Source organism: Rhodnius prolixus, unplaced genomic scaffold (genome assembly GCF_049639745.1).
Source record: "Rhodnius prolixus isolate KJV_2025 unplaced genomic scaffold, Rpr scaffold_6, whole genome shotgun sequence".
NCBI lineage: Eukaryota > Metazoa > Arthropoda > Insecta > Hemiptera > Reduviidae > Rhodnius > Rhodnius prolixus.
The window spans coordinates 36,054,004-36,077,121 of NW_027411634.1; the positions used below are offsets into that span (position 1 = coordinate 36,054,004).

A 23,118-nucleotide genomic window follows, 5' to 3' on the forward strand; every position below is an offset into this window, starting at 1 on the left:
CAACGGAAATCAATTTCAATCAAATTCGTGGCATTTTTTGAGTTATGTTCACCAAAAAAACAAACACAGATCGCTGTCTTAAAATCACTTTTTTTGGGACGTCAAAGCCTATATTTCCGCTGGAAAACTTAAATTCAATTTAATATTTTGACGTGGTGCGATTATGGAACTCGACCTCAGAACAAAATCAACACTGATTTTCTCAAAATCAGCTCTACCATAAAATTTTCTTTAAAATTCGCAAGTTGATCAATTAAGTTTCATTTGAAACTTAGCAAACTGCTTCTTATGGAAGTTCGTTAAAGAGGTGAGTTTGAGAATTGAGTTTCCCACTAGAGTCAATTAATAACTCAAATTTCAAAGTTAATAAAAATCTTTCCGCCGGAAGTGCTACCATTTTACGGAATAAATTGTTGCAGGTTTTAGATTTTTATTTTTTCGCTCAAATTTTAAGTTTCATAGTAAGAGAAAATCGTGTGTGTTTCACACTGTTGCGTGCTTGTTTCATAAGCGTTTTTTTATTCGCACCGTTTTTCACGATTAAAAACATGTTTTTCTCTCCCCCTTTGGGGAAAAAAAAGAAATACTGTACAAAATAAACATTCATTAATTTAGTTTTCAAGTTGAATAGATTTATCTTCCTTCAGGATGGCGCCTTTTAACCTTTAATTCTAAATAAATTGTAACAGGAATAGATAAATAAACCCTGTTGTTTGTCATTTCAACGCCGGTTCCTGTATACTTTTTAACAACAAAAATATAGTAATTTGTATTTTTAGAATTAGCGGTCTAGTTTGTTTATACGACTAACGTAATGTATCAAAATGTCTACACTTGTTTCTGTACCAAAAAAAAATAACGATTACTTGAATAAAGGAAGCCCTTTCAAAATAGATACTAGAGTTCATGACGTAATATATATTTTTGTTGTTGTTGGCCTAGTTTTCCTATTTCATTTTCTCTAGTTTGGATTTTTCTTATTTGTACTTCTCTTATTTACTTGTTTTTACTGGATAAGTGAATTCTGAGAAGCTTTTTGTTTTTACCAGCAACTTATCTAACACACCCATCAAGATAATTCATCAAAAGGCGCCAAAAAAAGCACATTACTTACAACTTGAATAACAAATTATTACTTTACTGACGGTAATCGATACAGAAAACTAGAAAATAATGTTATGTTTACAATTAAAATGCATTTATTTCAGCCCCTGACAGAGACAGTCGAGCTACTACTAGACAACATCACGCACTTAACAAAGAAAGTAAGAATTTTACAATTACAATTGTATTACAATTACAGCTGCTGGCAGGTTGGCGTACATTTTTCTCCCATTCGGGAAAAAATAATGTCGTACTCATGAGTGAGGAAAACTGTAATTTCTGAGAAAGCAATAAATAATACTAACTGACATAGTTACGTGTATATATTTATATATAAGTATATTTATGTATTCCACTTTCTAGGCTAAAAGTAAAAGAGAGGGGCGTCCAGTGTAATTCCCCAAACCACGAAGATGTATGGGATCTCCAGTTACGACATAACAATTCTTCTTTCCTGTGACCCCTGACAATTTGATAAATCTGTACCTCGGAGGGAAAAGGCACCATGTCACAAAAAGTAAATTTTCCAGGGGAGCCAAATAAAGATATTTTTCCAAATTCATTTTTTGTTCCACTTTTCCGGTTATACTCTTTCCTGTACTACTTCACCATAATTATCACATTACGTACGGCCACTTTAACTCCCATATTTTAAAATATTTTATTTAGATCTCCATTGTGAAAAAAAATGTATGCCCATGTAGTGCCTTTTACCCTTAAGCAATGAAGTATCATAGCGCTTTTTAAAAATACATAATTCGCTTAATAGTAAACATAGGACATAGTGCTTTACACCTCTAGAAAGAGCAACAAAAAATTTGTAAAATGATGCCAAAATCTGAAAATCGAAAAAATGGACATGGTGCCTTTTCCCTCCGAGGTACAGAAATTATTTATTTATTTTCAAAATTTCTTTTCAAGGATAATATTATCAAGGATTTAAATTTTTTTGAACACTTGTTTTTTAGTCCAAAAAAATATAAATTCTTCAAAGTATTTGTTAAAGATTCTTTAATAAAAGTACTAGGTTCTATTTTATTCATAATTTGATCATTTGGAGATCATCTTTATCGGATTAAGAGGCATTTATATTTTCTTTAATCTTCGAATGCTACTTTATTTTTTTTAAAAAAAAAGAAGTTTTCAAGACATCTAATTTTTGAAGATTTCTTATTTCCGCACCAATCTTTCCGGAAAGAGAACTACCCACAAGGAAATTCCAGCTCGTTGCCCTCATCGTCATACATGGCTTACCCTTTATCCGGCACGCCGCGTAAAGGATGGAAACTCATACCTTCTGGGAACAAAAAGAGCGCGCATTACCCAAAAAATTATCTTGCAACTTCTTGTTAGTAATGATGGGTAACTAATGACCGGTCTCTAGTTTCAAAAAAAAAAAAACGAATTCATACGATTGGTTAACCAATGGTAATCCATAGATTATGACCAAAAGGGGTAAGAGAAAAATCTTTTTAAGAAACCCAGGTAGTGTGTCACGTGACAGAGGGTAAGATTGTTGTTAAAAACGGCTTCTTCTTCTTCTTCTTTCTTTTTTTTCCATTTCGATAAGTAGTTGTAGGGGCGGTTATGTGGAACAGAGAGCACCTGACAGGAAGTAATGGGCACGAGCGCCTACTGCGGAAGTTCATGTAATCTGAGACACTATTGTGTCCCTCCATCCGCACATAGAGTATATTTGATATTTGGAACAAAAGAAGATGATATGGTTGAAGAGGGGAAGTGGTTCCGCCCTTTACCTTTTTTTGAAGACAAGCAATAGAAAAGGGACAATATAACAACGCTAAGGTTGTGAAAACCGGAAAAACGTGTACAGCTTTTTTATTTTTGTTTATTAAAAGAAGAGTTTTGGGGCGCAGTTCACAGAAAAAGGAAGTTTTGTTCAGTAAATATCCTACAGAACATAGAATCTCCCTAAAGTATAATGGAAAAAGGATCAGCTCAATGGTTAGCGTACTGATTCCCAGGCGAAGATCCCGGTTTCTAATTGAGCTCCTACTTTTAGATTCTCTCTTCCTAGGAGCTACCAAAAGTTTAATAATGTTTTACAGCGCATCTTCAGAAACAAATTTGGAAATTAAATTTAAGATTTGCAACTAATAAACAAAAAAAAAAGAAATTCAATTCCTACTATCCATTGTTTTGGAAAACAATGAAATTGCTGGAATCAGCGGAAAACCTGGTGAGCCGAAATTCTATATTAGTTCTTGGGCAATTAAAGAAATAATAGACGACAAAAATACTGGAAATCTGAGGAATATCCATAATTAAATTGATTAATTTTAGTGGAAGAAATAATAATATCAATCATAATAATAGTGAAGATAATAATATAATTTACTGGAAACTGGTACAAGATGATTGGCTGGAAAGCAATCGGAATGGAAAACGATTCCCAACCTCTACTTTCTATTCTTCCAATTGGACAATGAATGGAAACTGCTTTATGTGAAATATGCAAAAGAAAACGGAAATATCTCATTAATTTAATTAATATATGGGGAGCAAAACTTTCTAATTTCCTCTGTTGTGCTACCGGAGGATGTGAAATTTTCACAAGACCTTTTTTTTTTTTCGTGATAGTTCCGCCATGAAACAGGAACACCTACCTGGTCCAACTTCACTTCCTAGTATGGCGACATATATTTCACTGGCCTAAAAGTATGTGAAAACTCACACGATTACTTCCGCTTGCTACAGCTTTCTTTATGGAATTTAGCAGCCGGTAAAAAAAACAAAAAAAAAAACGTAGAGTTTCACGGAAATGGTTCTTTAGAGAGAAGTTCAAATATCTGCTCTCTTTTCATCCATCGGACAGCCACTAGAGCAACTATTTCCTGCCGTATGTTCCACAAGCCCTAACCACTTTATTCATATAGTTCGCAAATCAAGTGAAAAGTTTTAGCATCCTTTTTAGCGATTTTTCCTTACCTTTTTCACATGCGCTCAGTGATCATTTTCTGCAAAATCGCTTTTTTTTTTTTATTCAGAAGAACGTAAAACATACACTTCCTTTGATGACGCAATAAAGATAACTTTACTCAATCGCACTACTTCCTATTACACTTTGTAGCTAAAGAAAATTTAAAAAAACCTCCTTAGTACCTATATTAGAATTATGCAACGAAAAATTTCAAACCTCTCTAAAAGGTATTTAACCTTTTGTTGTACTTAAATAGCCATGCTCACTGAGTGACTGACTTATAGTACAATTAAACTTTGAAATAATAGCTTGCATACAAAAAAGGCGAATTGAATAACAAGGGCCACCACCACAGTTGGTAACTGTACTCCGTGGGAAATAAAACATCAAAGTAAACCCATAATTCATAAATATGGACACATACGTCTACGTAAAGAACTGTACCATAAATATTATAACCTTAACAAAACCTTTGTAAAACAAAAAACCTGCGTATAATAAATAAAAATGGGAGAGAGCAAGAAGCGTACAAAAAGTTTTCGTCATTCAATTGCATTATTTATTATCAATTTTTCAATCTCCTCCTAGTTTAGAGAAATATAGTTTTATACAATCATGATTAAAGTTTAGATCATTATTCATGTACGATGAATGTGTCATGTTCAATGAGAATCGATGAACCCGTTTTCGAAAACAATAACCAAAAAAAAAAACAAAAACAAGACACCTTGTGATTTGGAAATATGAAATACCCAACTTTCATTTACTGCAGCAATTAATAATAATAATGATCATATACATGAAAATAATGAAAGCGAAACTGACCTCGACCAGGGTGATGAACAATATGAATAGAGGCGGCGGACAACAGGTGTAATGGTCTGCATAGTACTTCCGGTCTCTTTCTTCTGTCAAGAATTCGTCCGCAATTATCTGCACCATCCTGCGCAATGAAGAACTGCTATAAGTATTTAAGAAAGGGCGTAAACTTAAATGAATGATATATTTATAATATATATGTAAAACATTTCTAGGAAAGGGAAAGTGAACTATAGTGTGCAATTAAGGGGTGATAGATGAAAGCTTCCCTCTCTAAAGTGTCAATTAAGTGTTAAGTACGAGTTTATTCAAATAGCTTAATGTTCACAAGCTAATGTTTGAACTGAGTAGGTTTCGGAATCGGGGCCACGATAGCCGAGCGGTTAGAAGCGAGACCCGCAAAGCACAGATGTATTGTTGGTTAGTGGGTTCGATTCTCGGGGTACTAGGCCTTGGATTTTTTATTAAATGGTTAATATGAAAACTTTATAGTCCAGTTTGTTTGTTAGCCGCCTCCTGTGAACAACACCTAATTGGTAGTTGGATGTATAAAGCACGCCTCCTAAAATAGGCATTACTTTACGTATTGTACTCTTATAACGTATTTGAGGGACATTTTATTAAGGGCACTTCTAGAAGAGTGGCAAGGGCTAGCTTTAGTTCCCTCTAAAGAACTATTTCCACAGCCTTGTTGTATTGTATTGCAAAAAAAAGTGATCATTTTTCCGAGTTTGAAGAAAATCCCTGAACAAAAGCACCACTTTGCTGAATTGATTTTTCATTTTTCTGAGATTTTTTCTACACTTTAAGGGTCATTTCGAAGAAATGGTCAGTTTTAAAATGCAATTAATGTCAATAATAATTAAATATGTATTGAAATTCCAAGTTGGAAAATAATCTATAACTTTTAGACCTTGGAAAAGTCGTGTGAGTGTTAGAGCCAGATTTTTCACGCACTTAAATGATCCAAGGTTGCTGACCAGGATGGTAGAGGAGGTGTTTGTTGATTACGTCACAACTCAACTTCCTCAAAATTAGTAATATTCTAAATTTAGAAAGGGAAAAAAGTCTTGAATGAGTCATTAATCTATTTTGGAAATTATCTACACTCTTTCAGTAAATTTTTAAATAGAATCTTCAATGGTTTTCCGTTTCCAAGGAAACAATACTTTATTCCTAGGGAACGAGAAGAACCAAATCAGGCGCAGAGGAAGTTGATGGCGATAATAAATCTTTTTTCTTTTAAATATTTTTACTTTCTTACTACTCGTTAGATGAATTATTACTAGGCACTCTAATATCTGTATTGAATTTCCACCGGAAATAGATGCACACGTTGAAGTCCTCTGAGTCAGAAAAATGGTGTTTAGAGTTATGTGTGTTTGTGAGTAACTTTGATTTGATATGCATGTGGCAACACTAGCTCAAATAAGAAAAACTTGATGTTGTCACTAACACGACTTCCTTACATTTCCTTGAAACTGGGAATTTAAAGCGGAATAAAGTAATAATTCCCACAAAACTGCCTTAAATCAAAATTTTCCTTAATGTACTAACGGAATATTTCACTCCTAAATATGATAACTTCTAATACAACACTAATAGTAGTTTTTACATAATTGAAAATCACAAAATAATTATCGAAACGTTGCTGAGAAGCTCAAAAGTATAGCTAGCTTATAATTTTAACATTTAAATTGTATTTGTTAATAATGAATTTTGGCAATCAAATTAATTAAAATTAGAAAAATTATGTAAGCTTATACGTTTCTGGAAAAATATTGGACAAAACAATTTGATATTATAATAATTTCCAGGAACGTTACAGCTTCTTTAGCTGTCTTGAAGAGGAAGAGGAAATAAAATGAATGCAACATAAGGGCAGAAAGAGGCGTGATAGTGCTGCATAATGGCATGGTCATAGGCACGAGTCTCCCTAATTCAGATCAGACAGTCTGGGAAGGGCAAGGAGCAAGCTCGTTCTACATAACCAACCTGGGGATATCATCCATAGAAATGATAAAGGAACAACTAACCACAATAATTAGCCTAATAACTATAACTGAATTATAATTACAAGTGTAAAAAAAAGGAAGATTCTACTTGAAAAGATGACCACAAACAATGTGGGAGGAGGGGGGGGCAATTTTACAGTATATAATAATTAAATAATTAATTCAATTTGTGGTGCACTCTGTCGGATAAAAAGAGTACCACAAAACCGTTTTAATTTTCTATTGATTTTTGGATCTTAAAGGACTAGTTCTTCTGTTTTTCTCTTTGAAGATGATCCTGAATAGTTCATCCACATGTATTAGGACAAGGAAAATATTGGTAACTAAAAGTAAAGTAAAGTAATCGCCTATTTTTTCAAGCGGGGCTTAAGGTCCAACTACCAATTAGGTGTCGTGGACGGAGGCGACTAACAAACATACTGCACTAAATGTACTCATATTAACCATTAGATAAAATCCAAGGCCTATGACCAGGAATCGAAGTCAGTACCGATGTGCATATTAGCTTCGCAGGTCTCGCCTCTAACCGCTCGGCTACCGTGGCGCCCTAGTGGTAACTATGGTACTGAGGGGGCGTGAAGTTCGACCAACATTTCCCTAAACTTGAGGGCCACTGAATTAGTCTAATATATAGGTAAGCAATTTTTACAGGAGAAATTTTTTGGGCCAATTAGCTTTGAGTTTAGACCAGAATTTTGTGAATAATTTTTTTTTGAATTTTGCAAATAATTTTCGACCTTATTCCGATATTCTCTAAAACTAATCGGGGTACATGTAACATTTAGTAAGGGTTAACAAAAAGGTGAGAGAGCTCTAAATATCCTTGATATTTAAATTTGTATGAAAGGTCGAATTGGGTAGCAAATAAAAAAATCAGTAATTTCAATTTTATAATATTGGTTTTGTTTTTTTCGACGCATCGACTGCTTGGTCATTAACGCCAATATAGTTATTTATTTTACTTTGATCTTTGAAGTTTATTAAAAGGGTATTGAAGGGCCAATTACAAAATATTCTGATATTACGAGGAGTGATGCTCTTTAGGGAAGCTGATTCTTAGAAAGCGTTAGAATCAAATTTGAAAGGATATAAAAAAAATAAAATAACACCTTCTGCAATAAAAATTAACAATGAAAGTTTTAGTTAAACAATAAATAGGTACTTTAATTATGAAAATTAAAGGAAATAAATATGGAGGAGAAAGTGCTGTAGAACTTTCACTTACAGACTTAAAACTCCATAAAGCTTTTAATTGAATTCAACTTAAACAAGATAAGTACAAAACATAGAGCTGCGAGAATATGAACTTAGCAAATTAGCCTTAAAAGTTGTTAAAAGCCTTCATAGTGGGAGGGCCTAGAAGATTTATCATGTGGGCACAATGCTAGAGGTCTTCAAACTTTGGATTTATAAATAAATTTATTATGGGAACAATAAAAGATAGCAAAAAATAAAGGATGTGATGAAAAAAGAAAATCACCTGTCAAAGATGGGCGGCTCCTTCAGTATTATGTGAAAGTCGTTCTCAGAGGAAACTTCCCTGTCCAAATGATGGACCGCACATTTGAAACTGCGTCTTCTTTTACCGCTCATCTGTAAACACAAACATGGTTGAAATGAAGTTTGAAATAATTGCGTGACTTTTTTTGAGCGTCTAGTAAAAGAAATTCAAAGATCCTTTCTTGGGGGCGGAATGTTGAAGGATGAAGACAAGATAGTGCATGATTAGCTTTGTAAAGAAAGCGGAAACAAACTTTAAACAGTAAACAGCTTTAAGTGAGAAAAATCAGTTTATTCGCATCACTGGATGATAGATTTTGACTTAATTCTTCGTAACGGACACCTCTTGGATGCATCAGCAGGAACTGATAAAGAGTATCGCTTAAAAATAGCCCACAAATCTTTTTTAAATAACCTGTTGATAATTCACAAAAGTAGGAATATCACGAGAGTGTTTGATAGACATGAGGGAGCGTACCCTTTCGATCATTTGTCCCAGCTTAAACGTCAGAAGAAGAACTCGAACAGGAAATGACATATAACTGGCCCTAGAGACCATAAATCTCCAAATTACTCTTACTAGAACTAGCTCCACGTCTACACAAATGTATCCAAAGATAAAAGCAACCAAAAAGTGCAGAAGCTGACATTGTGGTAAAAGGTAGTAACAGGAAGTTTAATGAAGACGTCAGAGCTACATCCTTCCCTTTGGTCAAACTTTGGAGAGCGCTTCATTCTCAGAGAGTGCTCTTCGAGAACTCACTAGCTGCCATCTGATAAGATCACACGTACAAACCAATATATAAAAACCGTTATTTCGAACTTAAGAGGCCCCAAATCAATTATTTCCGGTAAATATCGGAATATATCTTCCTATTGCAATACTTTCTTCCTGCCAGCAATAAGAGAAATTAAAAAAAAAAAGGAAGAGAAATGGGCGTGGCACCGGAAGCGTTCAATACTTATTCTAATACAATAAAAGGCCAAGGAAGGTAGTAAATATGGTTATAATAAAGTTAATGGTTAGCGTTCAAACGCCTTGCCTCCCCCCCCCCCTCCAGTAGGACGAAACACAACGAAGCTAGTTGAAACACGCAAACAACACTTTGGCCTCATTTTCTCGTGAGTTGTGACTTTTCCTTCGTCTTCTAGTTATTTATATAAAAGGGCAGAAATAGCGCAGCGAAGACATTATGGAAATACCATCACTGTCTGTTCGACTTTATTGTGGCACAGATTAAATGACATAGATTTACACTTATTTTTTTTTTATTCTTAGACTTTCTTCTCTCGCTACTTGCTTTTGCAACCCTAACAAAGAATCAAAATTGAAGAATTCAAATCAGGAATATTTAAGGTTGTTGAGTAGATTAGACGTGCGGTACCTGTGGGTAACTTCAGCAGTAACGTCAAAACTATATTTTATTTTATTTTTTTTTGGTGGGGCGGTCCCTGAGCGCTAGCTCATACCCGCCCCACGCTCACACTTCAACCGTTACAAGGTTCAAAAATTTAAAGGCCACAACAGAAAACTCAAATCCCGTCAAAACAACAAATAAAACCAAACAATCGCCAAAAACAAGATAAAAAGAATAAAATATCAACAATTAACAATTAACAAATATAAATAAATAAATAAATAAATAAAATACAACCACACACTCATAGACACCCCACAAACACGACAACAATCCTTCAAAAACATCAACATCATCCGCCCACTACCGATGCCATCCGCCTATCAAGGGCTGCCCGCGCAAAATCGCGGAAGGCCGAATACGCAGAAGCGTTCTCTAATAACAGGGGGAAAACGTCCACGGTGAACGGGAACCCCAACTTTCGCCACATAACAGAGCGCAAATCATCGTATAGGTCACATCGCAAAATAACGTGCTCCGCCGTCTCCGGCTCTCCGCACGCGCAATATGGATCTGTTTCCATGTCAAAACTATAATACCGGACAGATCTGAATCAGATCCGAAAGGCCACAGTGGGTTTCCACAGTGCTTTTTGAAATACCAGAACTGTAGCAGTTCTAAGGCCACTGAAGTGCTTAGAACTAGAGTCTATAGAAGAAAGCCGAGAACCCATTTTTTGGGCGAGCTACAGTCTTCCAAATATGGAGATTGTGTTTGTTTCTTACTGTGTCAAGGAGACCTTATAAGGAAACTTCCAAGACAAGAGGAAGCAAAGGCATTAGTCCCTCAACTGGGCTTACCTTATTCTGGATGCCAGACCATCCACTAGGATCAGGATGATGGCCACGTGTATGATGAGAAAACGGATGAAATGATCCTCTTAGTTTCAAGCAAACCCTTAATGCGCCCAGGAACTCTTCTGCTATGATACGTGCAGTTTTGTTGCACATATCATGTGTCTCTTAAGAGATATGGCGGAAAATGCTGACTATGCTCTGCAGTCTGCTGGGGTCTGATCTGGGTGGTTATCGCAGGTACTGTGGAAGAGTATAGTACCGTATATTCTGTCAAGCAAGTTTCCTTAAACTGGGTTTTCTAAAGCACCCATAAAGGAGAGATTGGGCTTGCCTACATGTTCGTCTGAGCCATTGTTTGGCCAAGGTTAAAGCGCGGGGTTGTTACGATATATCTTTGTGGGTGGCAGTGAATGTAGGCTGTTTGGCATACTTCCCTTTCTATAATATATTCTTACAATTTACCGCCTCCACTTACTGTTTTCAGATCGTTTCCTTCACCTAATTGTAGTCCATTTATATTCATGTGAATCAATATCGCTAATCTGACAAGAAATCCCATAAAGTTCCTTTTGCAGCTTGGCCATAAGATTAATAACCTCCAAAGATGCAACTTACCAAGCCAAATGAATCAGCGTAATATTTACTAGTATTTCGCTACTTCAAAGCATGACCGCTTTGAAGTGCAGGTATCACTTAACTCGTCGTAGTTAGAGCTACTATAATGACAACGCACAAATACATACCCAACTATCCAAAGATGAACCACTTTAAAAGTCTACCTTACAACCATATTTGTAATTTAGGTTTATTACCCTGGTTTACAGCAATCTTCCGTGATTTATTGCATAATTTTGATTTTAACATAGCGGTTCAAGACAGTCATTTACCTTACCTTCTCTCTCTCTCTCTTATTTTTTATTCTTCGTATTTTTGTTATATGCTAATTCTATATTCCCAAGCCTTTAAAATCTCCTCAGTAATGAGAATTCAATTCACAAAGCAAGAATAGTTATTTATTGTACAAATGTGGGAAGTGAATTTTCCTCGTCTAGCTGCCCACATCGCTCCGCTCGTGTGGGCAAAACCAGGGCTGCTGAATGAAAACACTTCCGGCCGTCAAGTGTGCAATATTAGTTTAAAAAAAATAATAATAATAAAATGAAAAAAAAAAAAGCTTCGTTGCAATAATTTAGAAGATAAACTCTTAACTTAGACGAAAAGGTTATCCGTTAAAGGATGACGTAGTTTTGGTAGAATATTAGATTAATTATTAGAAAAGGGTTTTAAAAAAACACGATTACAATACTTCCGCTTATAGTGAGAGAAAATGGAAAAATTGAGCTATGTGAGGATACCTAGCAAGTTTTCTTCTCTACTAGAATGTTGTACGTATATCCAAGAATTGGATCACTTTATCTGCGTTGCAATAAATGGAAAAGCTTTTTATAAAGGAAATGGCACAACATGTACACGACATTAGAGCGTGTAAATCAATATTCCCCTCCCACCCACTATGGAGTATTGTGTATTTTCATACAAAGTAGGATAGTAGTGTAAATAGAGCACACAGATTTACCAACATACACACTTGTTTGTGATGAAAGATAGAAAGGAAGTAAATGTGATTGCATTATCTCACTGATTGATGATAGACAAGCAGCGGAGGAGGGACAGGGCGCCCCGACCACCCTGGAATTTTATTAATAGCATCTTAACTTATATCATATACGTGGTACACGTGTCCTCTCTTTGTGTATGTAAAACATGCACCAAAAAGTATATAATAGTGACGCTTACCAGAAGACCTAAAATGTTAGCCTACACGAACACACACAAACATCGCACACTTACACAAATCTTGTGTAGATATATATATGAAAGAAAAAACACATACACTCTAAACGTACGCAAGATCTGTTATAGGTTATCTGTAAAAACAGTCTTACTAGCTTCTCTCTTTGTAAACATAAACAGTAAGCTAAACTTTCTTTCGAAAGTATCTTTCTTACATCATTTCTTTTTTTTTCTTTTCTTTTTATACCTTTTTAAATAAAAAAAGAAATCTTAAAGTGTCCAAATTTTAGTAGAGTTCTTTAGAGGCGAGAATGCAAAGCTAGAATGTATTTTGGTTATAGGTTCGATTCCCGGATCTTGACTTTTTTTTTTTTTTTTAGGTTAGGTAGGAAATTTTATTTACAACTAAATTATTACTTTAATATTCAGTCATTGGAAAATCTTGAATTAGAAGGGCACAAATTTCATCAACCTAAGTGTCTGCCTAATCAATTTCTAGCATTTTTTAAAAAGATAATTTTAATTAGGAACAAAACAAAGCAAAAAACATGAAAATAAAATGAACCTGCAGATCTACTATTATCATGACAGCTGTGTTTAGAGTGTCACATATCTATAACCCCTTTCTTTGGTACCACGAAACTATGCACACAAATTAAATGGACAATCAAGTTATGTCAATAGATGCCAATTTCCCTGTTGTCCACTCACACAAACCGGAAACAAATAACTGAGATAAATCTGAGACAGTGATTGTAGGAGGAACTATCATTCTACCAACTAAATGTAATGCTACACTTCGCATCAAATACATATAAATAATACAATCAAAGAAATAAAAATTGTATCTACCCTGATATATTTATCTTTTAACAAAATCGAGTCAATGTCCTTAGTGTTTTCCGTGTTTAGAAATACTGTTTAGGGGCTGAAGAGGCAAAAGAAAAATCAACAACCTACGATAATTAATATCTTTTTTTTTATTTTTAATTTACAGTTGGCAACACTTTTTTTGCATCTAATTTTAAAAATATAATATACTTTTTTTGGGGGGGGGCAACTTTTGCTTTCTCTTTCTAAAGAAGATCGTTTTTTTTTAGAGAGATTTTTTTGAGGTCCTCTGAGTTTGAAAGTTATTTGCACAGATTGTTCTGATTTGTTGTTTAATAACTTCCAATTGCTATTTTAAGTAGACCATACAGCTTAAAGTCGATCGTAATTAGAAACATATTAAAATGGCGCCCGCCCACTTCCGTCTTTTAAATGAGAAATGTAAAAAAGAATTAATTTTAATAAATCTACCAGAACAATAACTGAAGATACAGATAAGAATTAAGAAAGGAGGTAAATTTTATAACTAAATATAAGAAAGAGTAGTTTTTATGAATAAAGAAAAAGAAGAAGGAAGTGACCAATTGAACGGAATATGGAGGGTAATCAGCTAAAACTGTAAGAGAAGATAGAGCGAACTAACTGGCGGTTATTCAGTGTTGTACAATAAAATGGACTGAAATTATAGTAGGCCCTAAACAAAAAGTGTAAGTCTCCCACCTTTTGAGTACTCCCAAGATTTCGAGCACTTCCGGCTGACGAATGGTCTTCGCTAAAGTTACTGGTCCAGTCCCATGAGAGTATTTTTGAGCTACAGTGTTGATCATTTTCTCAAACAAACAATAGGATGAAAAAATAACTGCCATTTCAGTCGAGTAAAATTTATTTTGCCGAGCTTTCGACCTAGGGACTAGGTCATCTTCAGGGCTAGTTTAGAAAGTAATATTTTTACATTTCAGGGTTGGTGTGTCTTCTTTCTTGTCTGTTCATATTTTTTCATCCTATTGAAACTATGAATCAATAAACAAACAATATTTCTCAATCTCAAAATAGTTATTTACGGGGAAATTTTGTTAGGATCGTACGTACACCTTAAAAAGAAGTTATATATAAATGTATTCTTGGATTAAAAATATATTTATCAAGAAACGCTAATTTTATTCAATATCGAAAGTAAACAATATGATTACAGAGAAGCGATATACCGTGTAAAAAGACCCAGTCTGATGTCTTAGAAAAAGATAGAGAGAGAGAGAAGCGTTCTTTTCTCTATCTTCCTCTCTAAAACTTTTCTAAAAATACCCACAGAGTTGAATAGTGTGGCTACATTGTAATTCATTGAACGTCATACAGAATAGTTTGGCTGCAGTGGTAGTAACCAAGTGGTTAGGGGCTAAGACTGTACGTACACAGCAGCCCGTGCCGGTATTTCTACCGGGTATACCTGACCATCATTACAATATCTGTACATCCTTAAACTACTTCTTCTCCGTCGAGAAACAAACTTGAATCCACTCTTTATAAGCTTATATATTCCATTTTTAAACCGGAAGTATGACTTTATTGTTATAGGATTATTCACATTTTTTGGAACAATTTCCTTTAAAATTTTTCAGGAGAAATCGATTAATCGAGAAATCGACCTTGTGTAATATAATTACCTTTAAAGTACCCTTTCAGTATAATGTACGATTTTGTGATGTCGTGACAATATTCCTAGATCGTAGAAAAATTCAAAAGTACACTCAAAAAAAACCTACAGTTCTGGATATACATACTTCAAAAATTACGATAATTTTGGTATCCAAACATATAAATGGTAAAAACTGTTTTCATTCAATTATTTATTTAAGAAAGAACTAAGTTTACTTACCGTCCTCCACCCTCTTCTCCCTATCTTACCCCCACCCCGCCTACTACAAAAGGTTTGTGTATACTATATATACATTTATGTATGTATTAAAGCGGTGATGCGTGTATCGCATACACAACAACAAGTGAATGATGATGTATGAAGACAATTACCGCCGACTTATAATGCTGAAGATGGATGGAGGGGGAAGAACGGAAGTGGCTCATTGACAGATTGGGCATATCCGTCCCAGTACGTCACACCTAACTAAATATACAATAACCTCCCACCGTGATATATGGTCATCATATGAGTTCCGTATATACATACGAGTATATAAAAATTATCTCACCAAATAATATTATTATAATAAAAACGATGACGTTTTTTACGCTATTGACTACATGAACTGTCATTAAGATAAGAGTGGATGTTGGACTAACTAGTCAATAAGTCATTGAAAGACTAACTTAGCATATAAAACAAATATTCAGAATAAGAAAACTGGGCATGCGCGACCCAAATCAATGCCATTGATATTTTGTTTTATTTTATGGCTATTTGAAGAAGATTTTTAGATATAAGACGAAACTATAACGTAAAGCGCACAAATTTATTTTCTCACTAACAACCTCAAGAAAAGATGACAATATTTAAGACCACTGAACTAGGTGCCCTTATAAATATTATTAATGGAGGGACCAGCATACGGTTAGAGGTCAACGATTATCCTTAAACCCGGGGAAAAAATGCAGATTCAGACAATGAACCTTAATTTCGGTCATTTCCATTAATTTTCTTTTCATGATGAACAAATTTCATGCAAAATACCTTTCAACGAAAAGGAAATAACCTTAAAATTTATTGGTAAAAGCTGTGAACACATTCAATCATCAAACAAATTAAAAAACAAAAACGTACATTAATAATTCCAAATCTAAGAAAATGTTCCAATTGTACCATCATGGCTAATAAGAGAAGCCATGAGAGATACTTCATGAGTTTTTTTTGTTTTATTTTAGACAACCTCATCATACCTTAAATACCCTCCTGAGAGTGGTTTTGCAATAAAGAAAATAAATATGGCGACACATCCACACCCATCAGCACTACTAATTAATAATGCTAACCACAGGAAATACATTAAAGTACTTCAAATAACACAGGAAGTCAAAATTTTGAGTCAAAAATAATTTTAAAAAACTACCTCTTTTTAAAGGGTTTCCTTATTTTATTTTTTAGATAATGGCGTATTGAATAAATAAAGAACTGAGATTTTTTTTTTTTATAAGTAAATACATTTATTATCAAGAAATGTAGGTCTTAGGCAATTATGTAATCAAAAAATGAACGAGCATAATTATGTGAGAGATATTGGAATGGAGGAAGTGCCGAACATTCTCACAGACCGACAGACATCTAATCGGCTGGTCGCACTGGTGGGAAATGGAACTTGATGAAAACAGCACACAAAGAGGGCAAAGATAGGTGGAGGAAGATACCAAATTGAAAAATCAATTCTTAGATGTGTTTTTGGAAAACCCAAATAGTATTATTATTTGAAGCTATAGATAAATGTTTAAAATCAAAAATCATACTTAAGTGATAGACTTTAATATAAGTAAAATCCAAATTCAAACGAAACTCCACAGAAAATGTGGTAAAGTCCGCAGTACTGAATAATATCTTTGATAGCTTATCATCGTTTCGGGCTTTCATCGATCATAAGAGATCGATATATCGATTTGGTGTAAAGAATTCGATTTCACTTATGTTTCCGTCTCGCTTGAGTCAGCAAGTCAGCTCGTACTATCCGGGAAGATAGTTGTATTAAAAGTAATTAAATAATTAGAAATAATAATTTATATGTATACAAATAATTAATAAAGATAGTAAGATAAGATAGTAACACTAATCGATTTGGTAAGTAGAATACGTAATTGTGATGTAATTGCGATTTTATGTGAACATCCATAATGTATGTGCGTGCGTAGATGAAACTAAAGAAAATATAACAGGACCTGCATAACAGTAATGTGTGCTGGAATAGTATAATTCAACTCCTTATTTATTGTTCCCTGTTATACGCCTTGCCACAAACATTAATTATTATCAAATGCAAAATATTCACACCATTTGTTCTCAACAACTTCTCACAATACTGAATATGGTAATTAAAATAAAAAAAAACAAAACTGTTTAGATTCCTAAACTGCCACCAGATGGTGGGACCAAATACTACGTATTATATTAAAGTGTAGTGTAATTTTTCACTTTCTTAATTACAACCAATTAAATAGCAGTATTGGAGTTCGTATCGTTTTACCGTCAGAATTCTTGACTACGATCACAACCCAGAAGTATCTATATCTTTGAGCGTTGTGGTTCACTTACGGCTAGTCAATCTGCACGATTTGGGAGTCGGATTCTCTTAAGTTACACATTCCAGGTTGCACATTCAGGGCTCGTTATAGATGACAGCTCCTTACTCGTTTGCATCTTAGCTTAGTGCCGGTGAAGGTTTGCTCTCCTATTGGTACTGGTGCAAGACTGCTCTACAGCACTAAGGCGACACATGAAAAATCTTAGAATCTGAGAGGGTTCTAGACAGAATTATATTCTTTACCAGACATCCATATCTGGTTTGAACAAAGGCATTGTCATACTCACCGATTCAGCAGACCGGGTGCCGTTTCTTTGGTAACCACAAAAACCAAAAAAATGACCGAAATTTGGCAATATTTCTATCCCTTTGATTAATCAGTTACCCAAAATAAGATGAACAGTTCTTCCAAGTGAATGATAAACAGTAATTATAAAAAGAAAGATCAACAAGTAATCTACAAGAAGAAGAAGGCGACAGTGTAAAGCAGGAAAAGTGTGAGTGAAAGCGAAATGAAAGAAGATCTTAAATATATAAGAAGAAATGAAAACAAGATGACGTAAAATATTGGTGAGGATGGGGGCGTGGTGGTAGAGTGGTGAGGTGATAGATGAGTCATATTTAGGGCTGCTCGAAGTGTAAGTGTTTGTTTGAGGAGTGAAGCGGCGAGTGGAGAGCATTAGGCAGTGAGCCCCCGCACACATCACATGTACGCTGGTAAGCACTCTAACGCTCACTGGCCGGCTGCTGTTGCTAACTACTACCATTGGGCAGTCCGGGGGGTCTGTCTAGACAGCCACTGACTGCTGTTGGAACTGTGCCCATCGCCACTTCCAACTTCGGCACTTCCCTAGGCCCCCTCCTCTTATCAGCCAACTAGCCAAATTTAATCGACTCCGATAATCAACATTTTTTTTTTTTTTACAAACATACGTCATAATTATTACCGGATGTTAATCACGAACACGAACTTACCGCTTAAAGCAACTATTTGATTTTTTTTTTTTAATGTATCACGCGATTAACAATTCTTTAAGTTTAGAATTTTTACTAAAAGAATAGTTGACTTCCGCACGTTCACCTGCATATAAGGTACGTCCAAGTTAATTAAAAAGAAAACTCAAACAGTATCTACCATTCCAAATCCATAAAAAAACTTTCCAAAAAAAAACGGGAATAATTTAGAAAACCAAAAACCAGAAAATCAGAAAAATCTTTTGATTAATGGCACTTCCGGTCTACTGATTTTCATCAAAATGGTCTGAACATTACATTGAAATAACACTATAAAGGAGCCCTATCCTAACCTTTGCCTAAAATTGCCCTAAAATGAATTATTCTGGGTAAAAGTTGACAAATTAAAGTTACAGGTCTAGGATCTATATCGAACACCGAATTCGTGCATTAAAACTGTCCGGTAGGACAGTTGTATAAGGGTTGATCGTCATAAACTATACGAAAAAGCGTAACGTTGAAAAACACCCAACTTCGACATTTTTTTTTCTCTTTTTCTATAAAAGATAAAATTCCCAAATTTCCTTTATAAATAATATAGGGCAAATCCTTCTTTAAAATTCTATAATAAATTTCCGAAAAAGAATTAAGTTCTTTTAAATAAAAGCGAAAGAATATGAAACGATTTAAGTAATCGCCTACAATCAAAGAATGCAAATCTCTTTCATTTTCAAACCCAGGATTTCATCAAGATATTTGATTCTAATTAATGTTGTACGAATCAGAAAATGGTACTTTAGAGCGAAGCCTAACTTCCTGTTAGCAAAATCTACGTGATTAGGCAAGATCATTTTTCAATAAAGCTGATCATCCATTTTAATTAAATTAATTTTTAGATCATGATTTTTCTTCTTTTTTGTCCCCCTCAGAGGGCGATAAGGATGTACTACGATTACTTAGCTAATTGATGAAACTTTGTAAGCTCATCATGACAGTTACAAAGTTAGCTTCATTTTTTTTTGTTCGTATTCCTCTTCTAGAGCTCTATAAAAAATCTGCTGAGTATATAACAGCTGAAAAATCTAAGCTATTAGAGAGAGGTTACTAACATTCAGGTTTAAATATAAACCACAGCCTTGTAGTTCAAATTTAGTAACCACATATTTTTTTTAAATGATTTTTTTGTGTGTGAAACATTTCTCTGACTTCAAGTTCTTACAAAATTACTTCAAACTTTGCGTATTTACTTAATAATATCAGATTTTATTATTATAAAAGCTTCAATTTTGAAGATAATTGACGTCAGTACAGACCGGACTAGAACTAAAATGAACGGACCAGACTTCAAAGAAAGTGAACAATAATCAGAGTACTAGGGAGTTATTTCGGTTCGTTGAATGCTGGAGAATCAAATTTTAGACTTATTGAGTGTAAAGAGCATAATTGATTCGAGTTCGAATAGGAGTTGATAATGTAAAGAACTTTGCGATGGAGCTGGCAAGGGTGGTTCCCTCGCCCTAAATTCTTCTTTGTGTTTGTGAAAATGTACACCAAATTCTATTTTTGTATGAATACTATATAACAGGAAAGGGGATTAGCTTACTGGATTCCCACGCGGTAATCCCAGGTTTGAATCCAGCTGTTGCAATTTATGATTTTCTCTTGCTAAAAGCATCTTAAGGCTCACTTGCCGGTGATGGATTTTGTCTCTAACAAGAGATCACTCTCCGGAGAAGTGAATATAGCTTAGGGCGCCAATGACCTCAGATGTTGATGCGCAATAAAAATTAAGAGGTTCTTAAAAATTTAAATTTTCTTGAGCATAACATAATTACAAAAATTTGGCAAGTATGCAAATGGCCTCCGATTGCGGCAAGAGAATATTGAAAATAAACCTAAAGTGAAGAACCTCTATGGTGATGTTTGCCTCAACATAGAGATATTACTTCCTAATGTTGTAACTAATGGAGAGATATTATATATATTTATGTATTTAAATTTTTAAATATATAAATGTAAATGTGTTTAAAAATAAACAAAATACATTTAATTTTAGAGCGACGGCCCGGCCGGATATATAACATTAAATAATACATATCATGTCTGGTTACAAAGATAATATGTGGCTGTGTTAAGATCTGTGACCGAGGAGCCGAGAGTAGCAGACAGTTCTATTTGTGGTCGAGATTACCCCCCGTAGGAGAAGTTAGTTCGGCGGGACCCTAGACAGGAACATGGCATTTCTCACAGGCATGTATCCCCGGCCAGGGTTTCACATCGGATCTTTTTTTTTCTCCGTTTCACTTGTATCGAATGTTCTCTCTACGTCCTGAAGATAACCAGGACAACTGGCATTACTGAACTAGGCAAAAGCATAATGTTGTGGGGAGGTCTTAGATTTCAAATTCTAATTTCCTGATTCTATATCCAAAAAATAATCACCTATATTACGGTGTTCCCTGTAATCAGCCTCCTGGAGCCGAAAGAAAATTTGTTTTTATCTCATCAATTAACTGAATTTGACAATTTTCGTCATTTTTTTTTTTATAGCATCTTTTCAGCATTGTAAATTAAGTACATGATTCATCATTTTCATAATTTTTCATGCTGAAAAAAAATACTGTCATGCTGGTTCATTGACCCTCGTCATTGGTGAAAGTATTCTTTCCGGATTTCCTTAATCCAGTGAATTCCTTTTACAGATTTACGAAATTAGTTAAATTCCAATTTTTTTTTTCTTTGCGCAGATCACGAAATGATTTCCGTTTTGGCTAAGAAATTTTATTTTTACGTTTCAATTTGTTGCAAGTACCACAAAGCCTTCCAGTTCCTCTTATCCCCCATCTGCTCATTGCGATTTGAGACGATCAACTCTCTTTACTCACAATACCTCGTTCAACATTCTGTGCATCTCATTATTTCCCCATTCTTGCTAGTTGCAGAGCATTTTGGCGTTTCCCAGTGCAATCTGTAGTGTCTAATGTCTTAAGTAATAGAAATATAGGGAAGAGATTAGCTCAGTGGGTATCGTTTCTTACTGCTTACTGTTCGGTGATGGACACTGTTATCCTGTAACGGTCGGAAGTGCACTAAAAAAACGTTCCTGGTTTGAAGACCTCGGATTTTCGGGGGAAAAAAAAATAAAAAGAAGAAGTAATACTTGACTTCCTGCAGGTTTGCGCTAACCTTATACACAGCTGAGGATCTTTTCTTGCGATGCACTGTCCGAGTCTTTTCATTTCTTTTAGACACTCTTCAGAACTCTACGTCAGTACTGGTAGTATTATAAAATGATAATGACGTATTTCGATGTTCCTAGATACAAGCTTACATTGAATGAGAATCCACTAAATTGATGGAAGGTTGAATAACCTTTTCATTGAAATCAGGTAGATAAAAGTCGTAATTATTCTACTAATTAGAGTGTAATACGATCTTCTGTTTGTGCGTAAGTACGGTTAATGATGAAAGCTGTGCAATACTGTACCGAGATGGGCACGAGCTACGCTTCACGTCTTTCATGAACTTTCCAGAGCAAACAGAGCGCAAAGTATACTGCCACAGGTGCGCAAAGTAGAACTGATAGACTGCAGTTATATACACAGCCTTTATGATCACTGCTATCGAATTAATAACAATTAATTTTAAAAAAGAAAAAATAGTTGCCATAGAAACAATAATGTAGTTGTTCGTTTCTCTTTAGCCGTCAATGTTGTTCATTTTGAAATTTCCCTTCAATGATAAATACTCGTAGTATCATCAGAGAAAATTTAACTTCCTTTTTAGTTTTGGCAATTAAACTAATTAAACTAGCGTGTGATTACGCTAACCCACTCTTATTATAAAATGCATTTAAAAGTTAACGGTCTAAATTATCACTTCCGGGAGATGATAATTTGCTTATCTCACTTCCAGTCGTACGATATTCTCATTAAAACATAAATAAGCTAATTTACGGGTACATATTATAAAACTGTAGCTCCCACGGGATGGTGAATACCTTCATATCTTTATTGTCCAACCTTTACGTAAATCATGTTTCATTTAATCATAACTTTTCCCAAGAATGTTTTTGCAGAAACGTACATAATGTTTGTATAAAATCTTAATGATTGTGATTGTGGTTAGCAAAATTAAAAAAAAAACAAGTTGTTCAAATATCATTAGTCAAAACTTTTTCATCAGGACCAATTTATTACATTCAACTTGCATAACAAGTTGCAAAAAAATTACAGCTATAAAGGAGGGTTTGCCCTATAATTTAAAGAAAATTTGGGAATTTTATCTTTTATAGAAAAAGAGAAAAAAATTGTCAAAGTTGGGTGTTTTTCAACGTTACGCTTTTTCGTGCAGTTTTTGATGATCAACCCTTATACAACTGTCCTACCGGACAGTTTTAATGAAGCCAATCATCTTTTTCAATAATAAAAACTGCGAAGAGAAAGACTTGGCATTAAGAATTAATTATCAACAGTTGCATTACACAATTATCATCTTAAGATCGATCATTTATTATTAAATATCAATTAGGAACCATTTATAGGAACCATTCAATTAAACCGGACATTTTTTTTAACACTATCGATTAAACAGATTGTCCTGAGAAATTCAAGAAGAACGTGGTCATTATTATTATTATTAATAAAATACAATTTCAGCCAGATGTTGCATTTAAAATATCATTAAGTAGGAATCAAGAGCCGAAATTAA

At 34.4% G+C, this 23,118-nt stretch overlaps 1 protein-coding gene across 8 annotated transcripts in view; it reads right to left on the reverse strand.

Annotated features, from left to right (window-relative positions):
• Positions 1 to 23,118, reverse strand: part of stet (rhomboid serine protease stem cell tumor) — a 159,336-nt gene that overhangs the window by 7,573 nt on the left and 128,645 nt on the right. For all 8 annotated transcript variants that reach the window (XM_074139668.1, XM_074139670.1, XM_074139674.1 and 5 more), the window contains 2 exons: positions 8,360 to 8,472; positions 4,871 to 4,988 (listed from right to left, as the gene is read on the reverse strand). In XM_074139668.1, the coding sequence (XP_073995769.1) occupies positions 4,871 to 4,988; positions 8,360 to 8,472 (231 nt within the window). The remainder of the gene's footprint in view (positions 1 to 4,870; positions 4,989 to 8,359; positions 8,473 to 23,118) is intronic.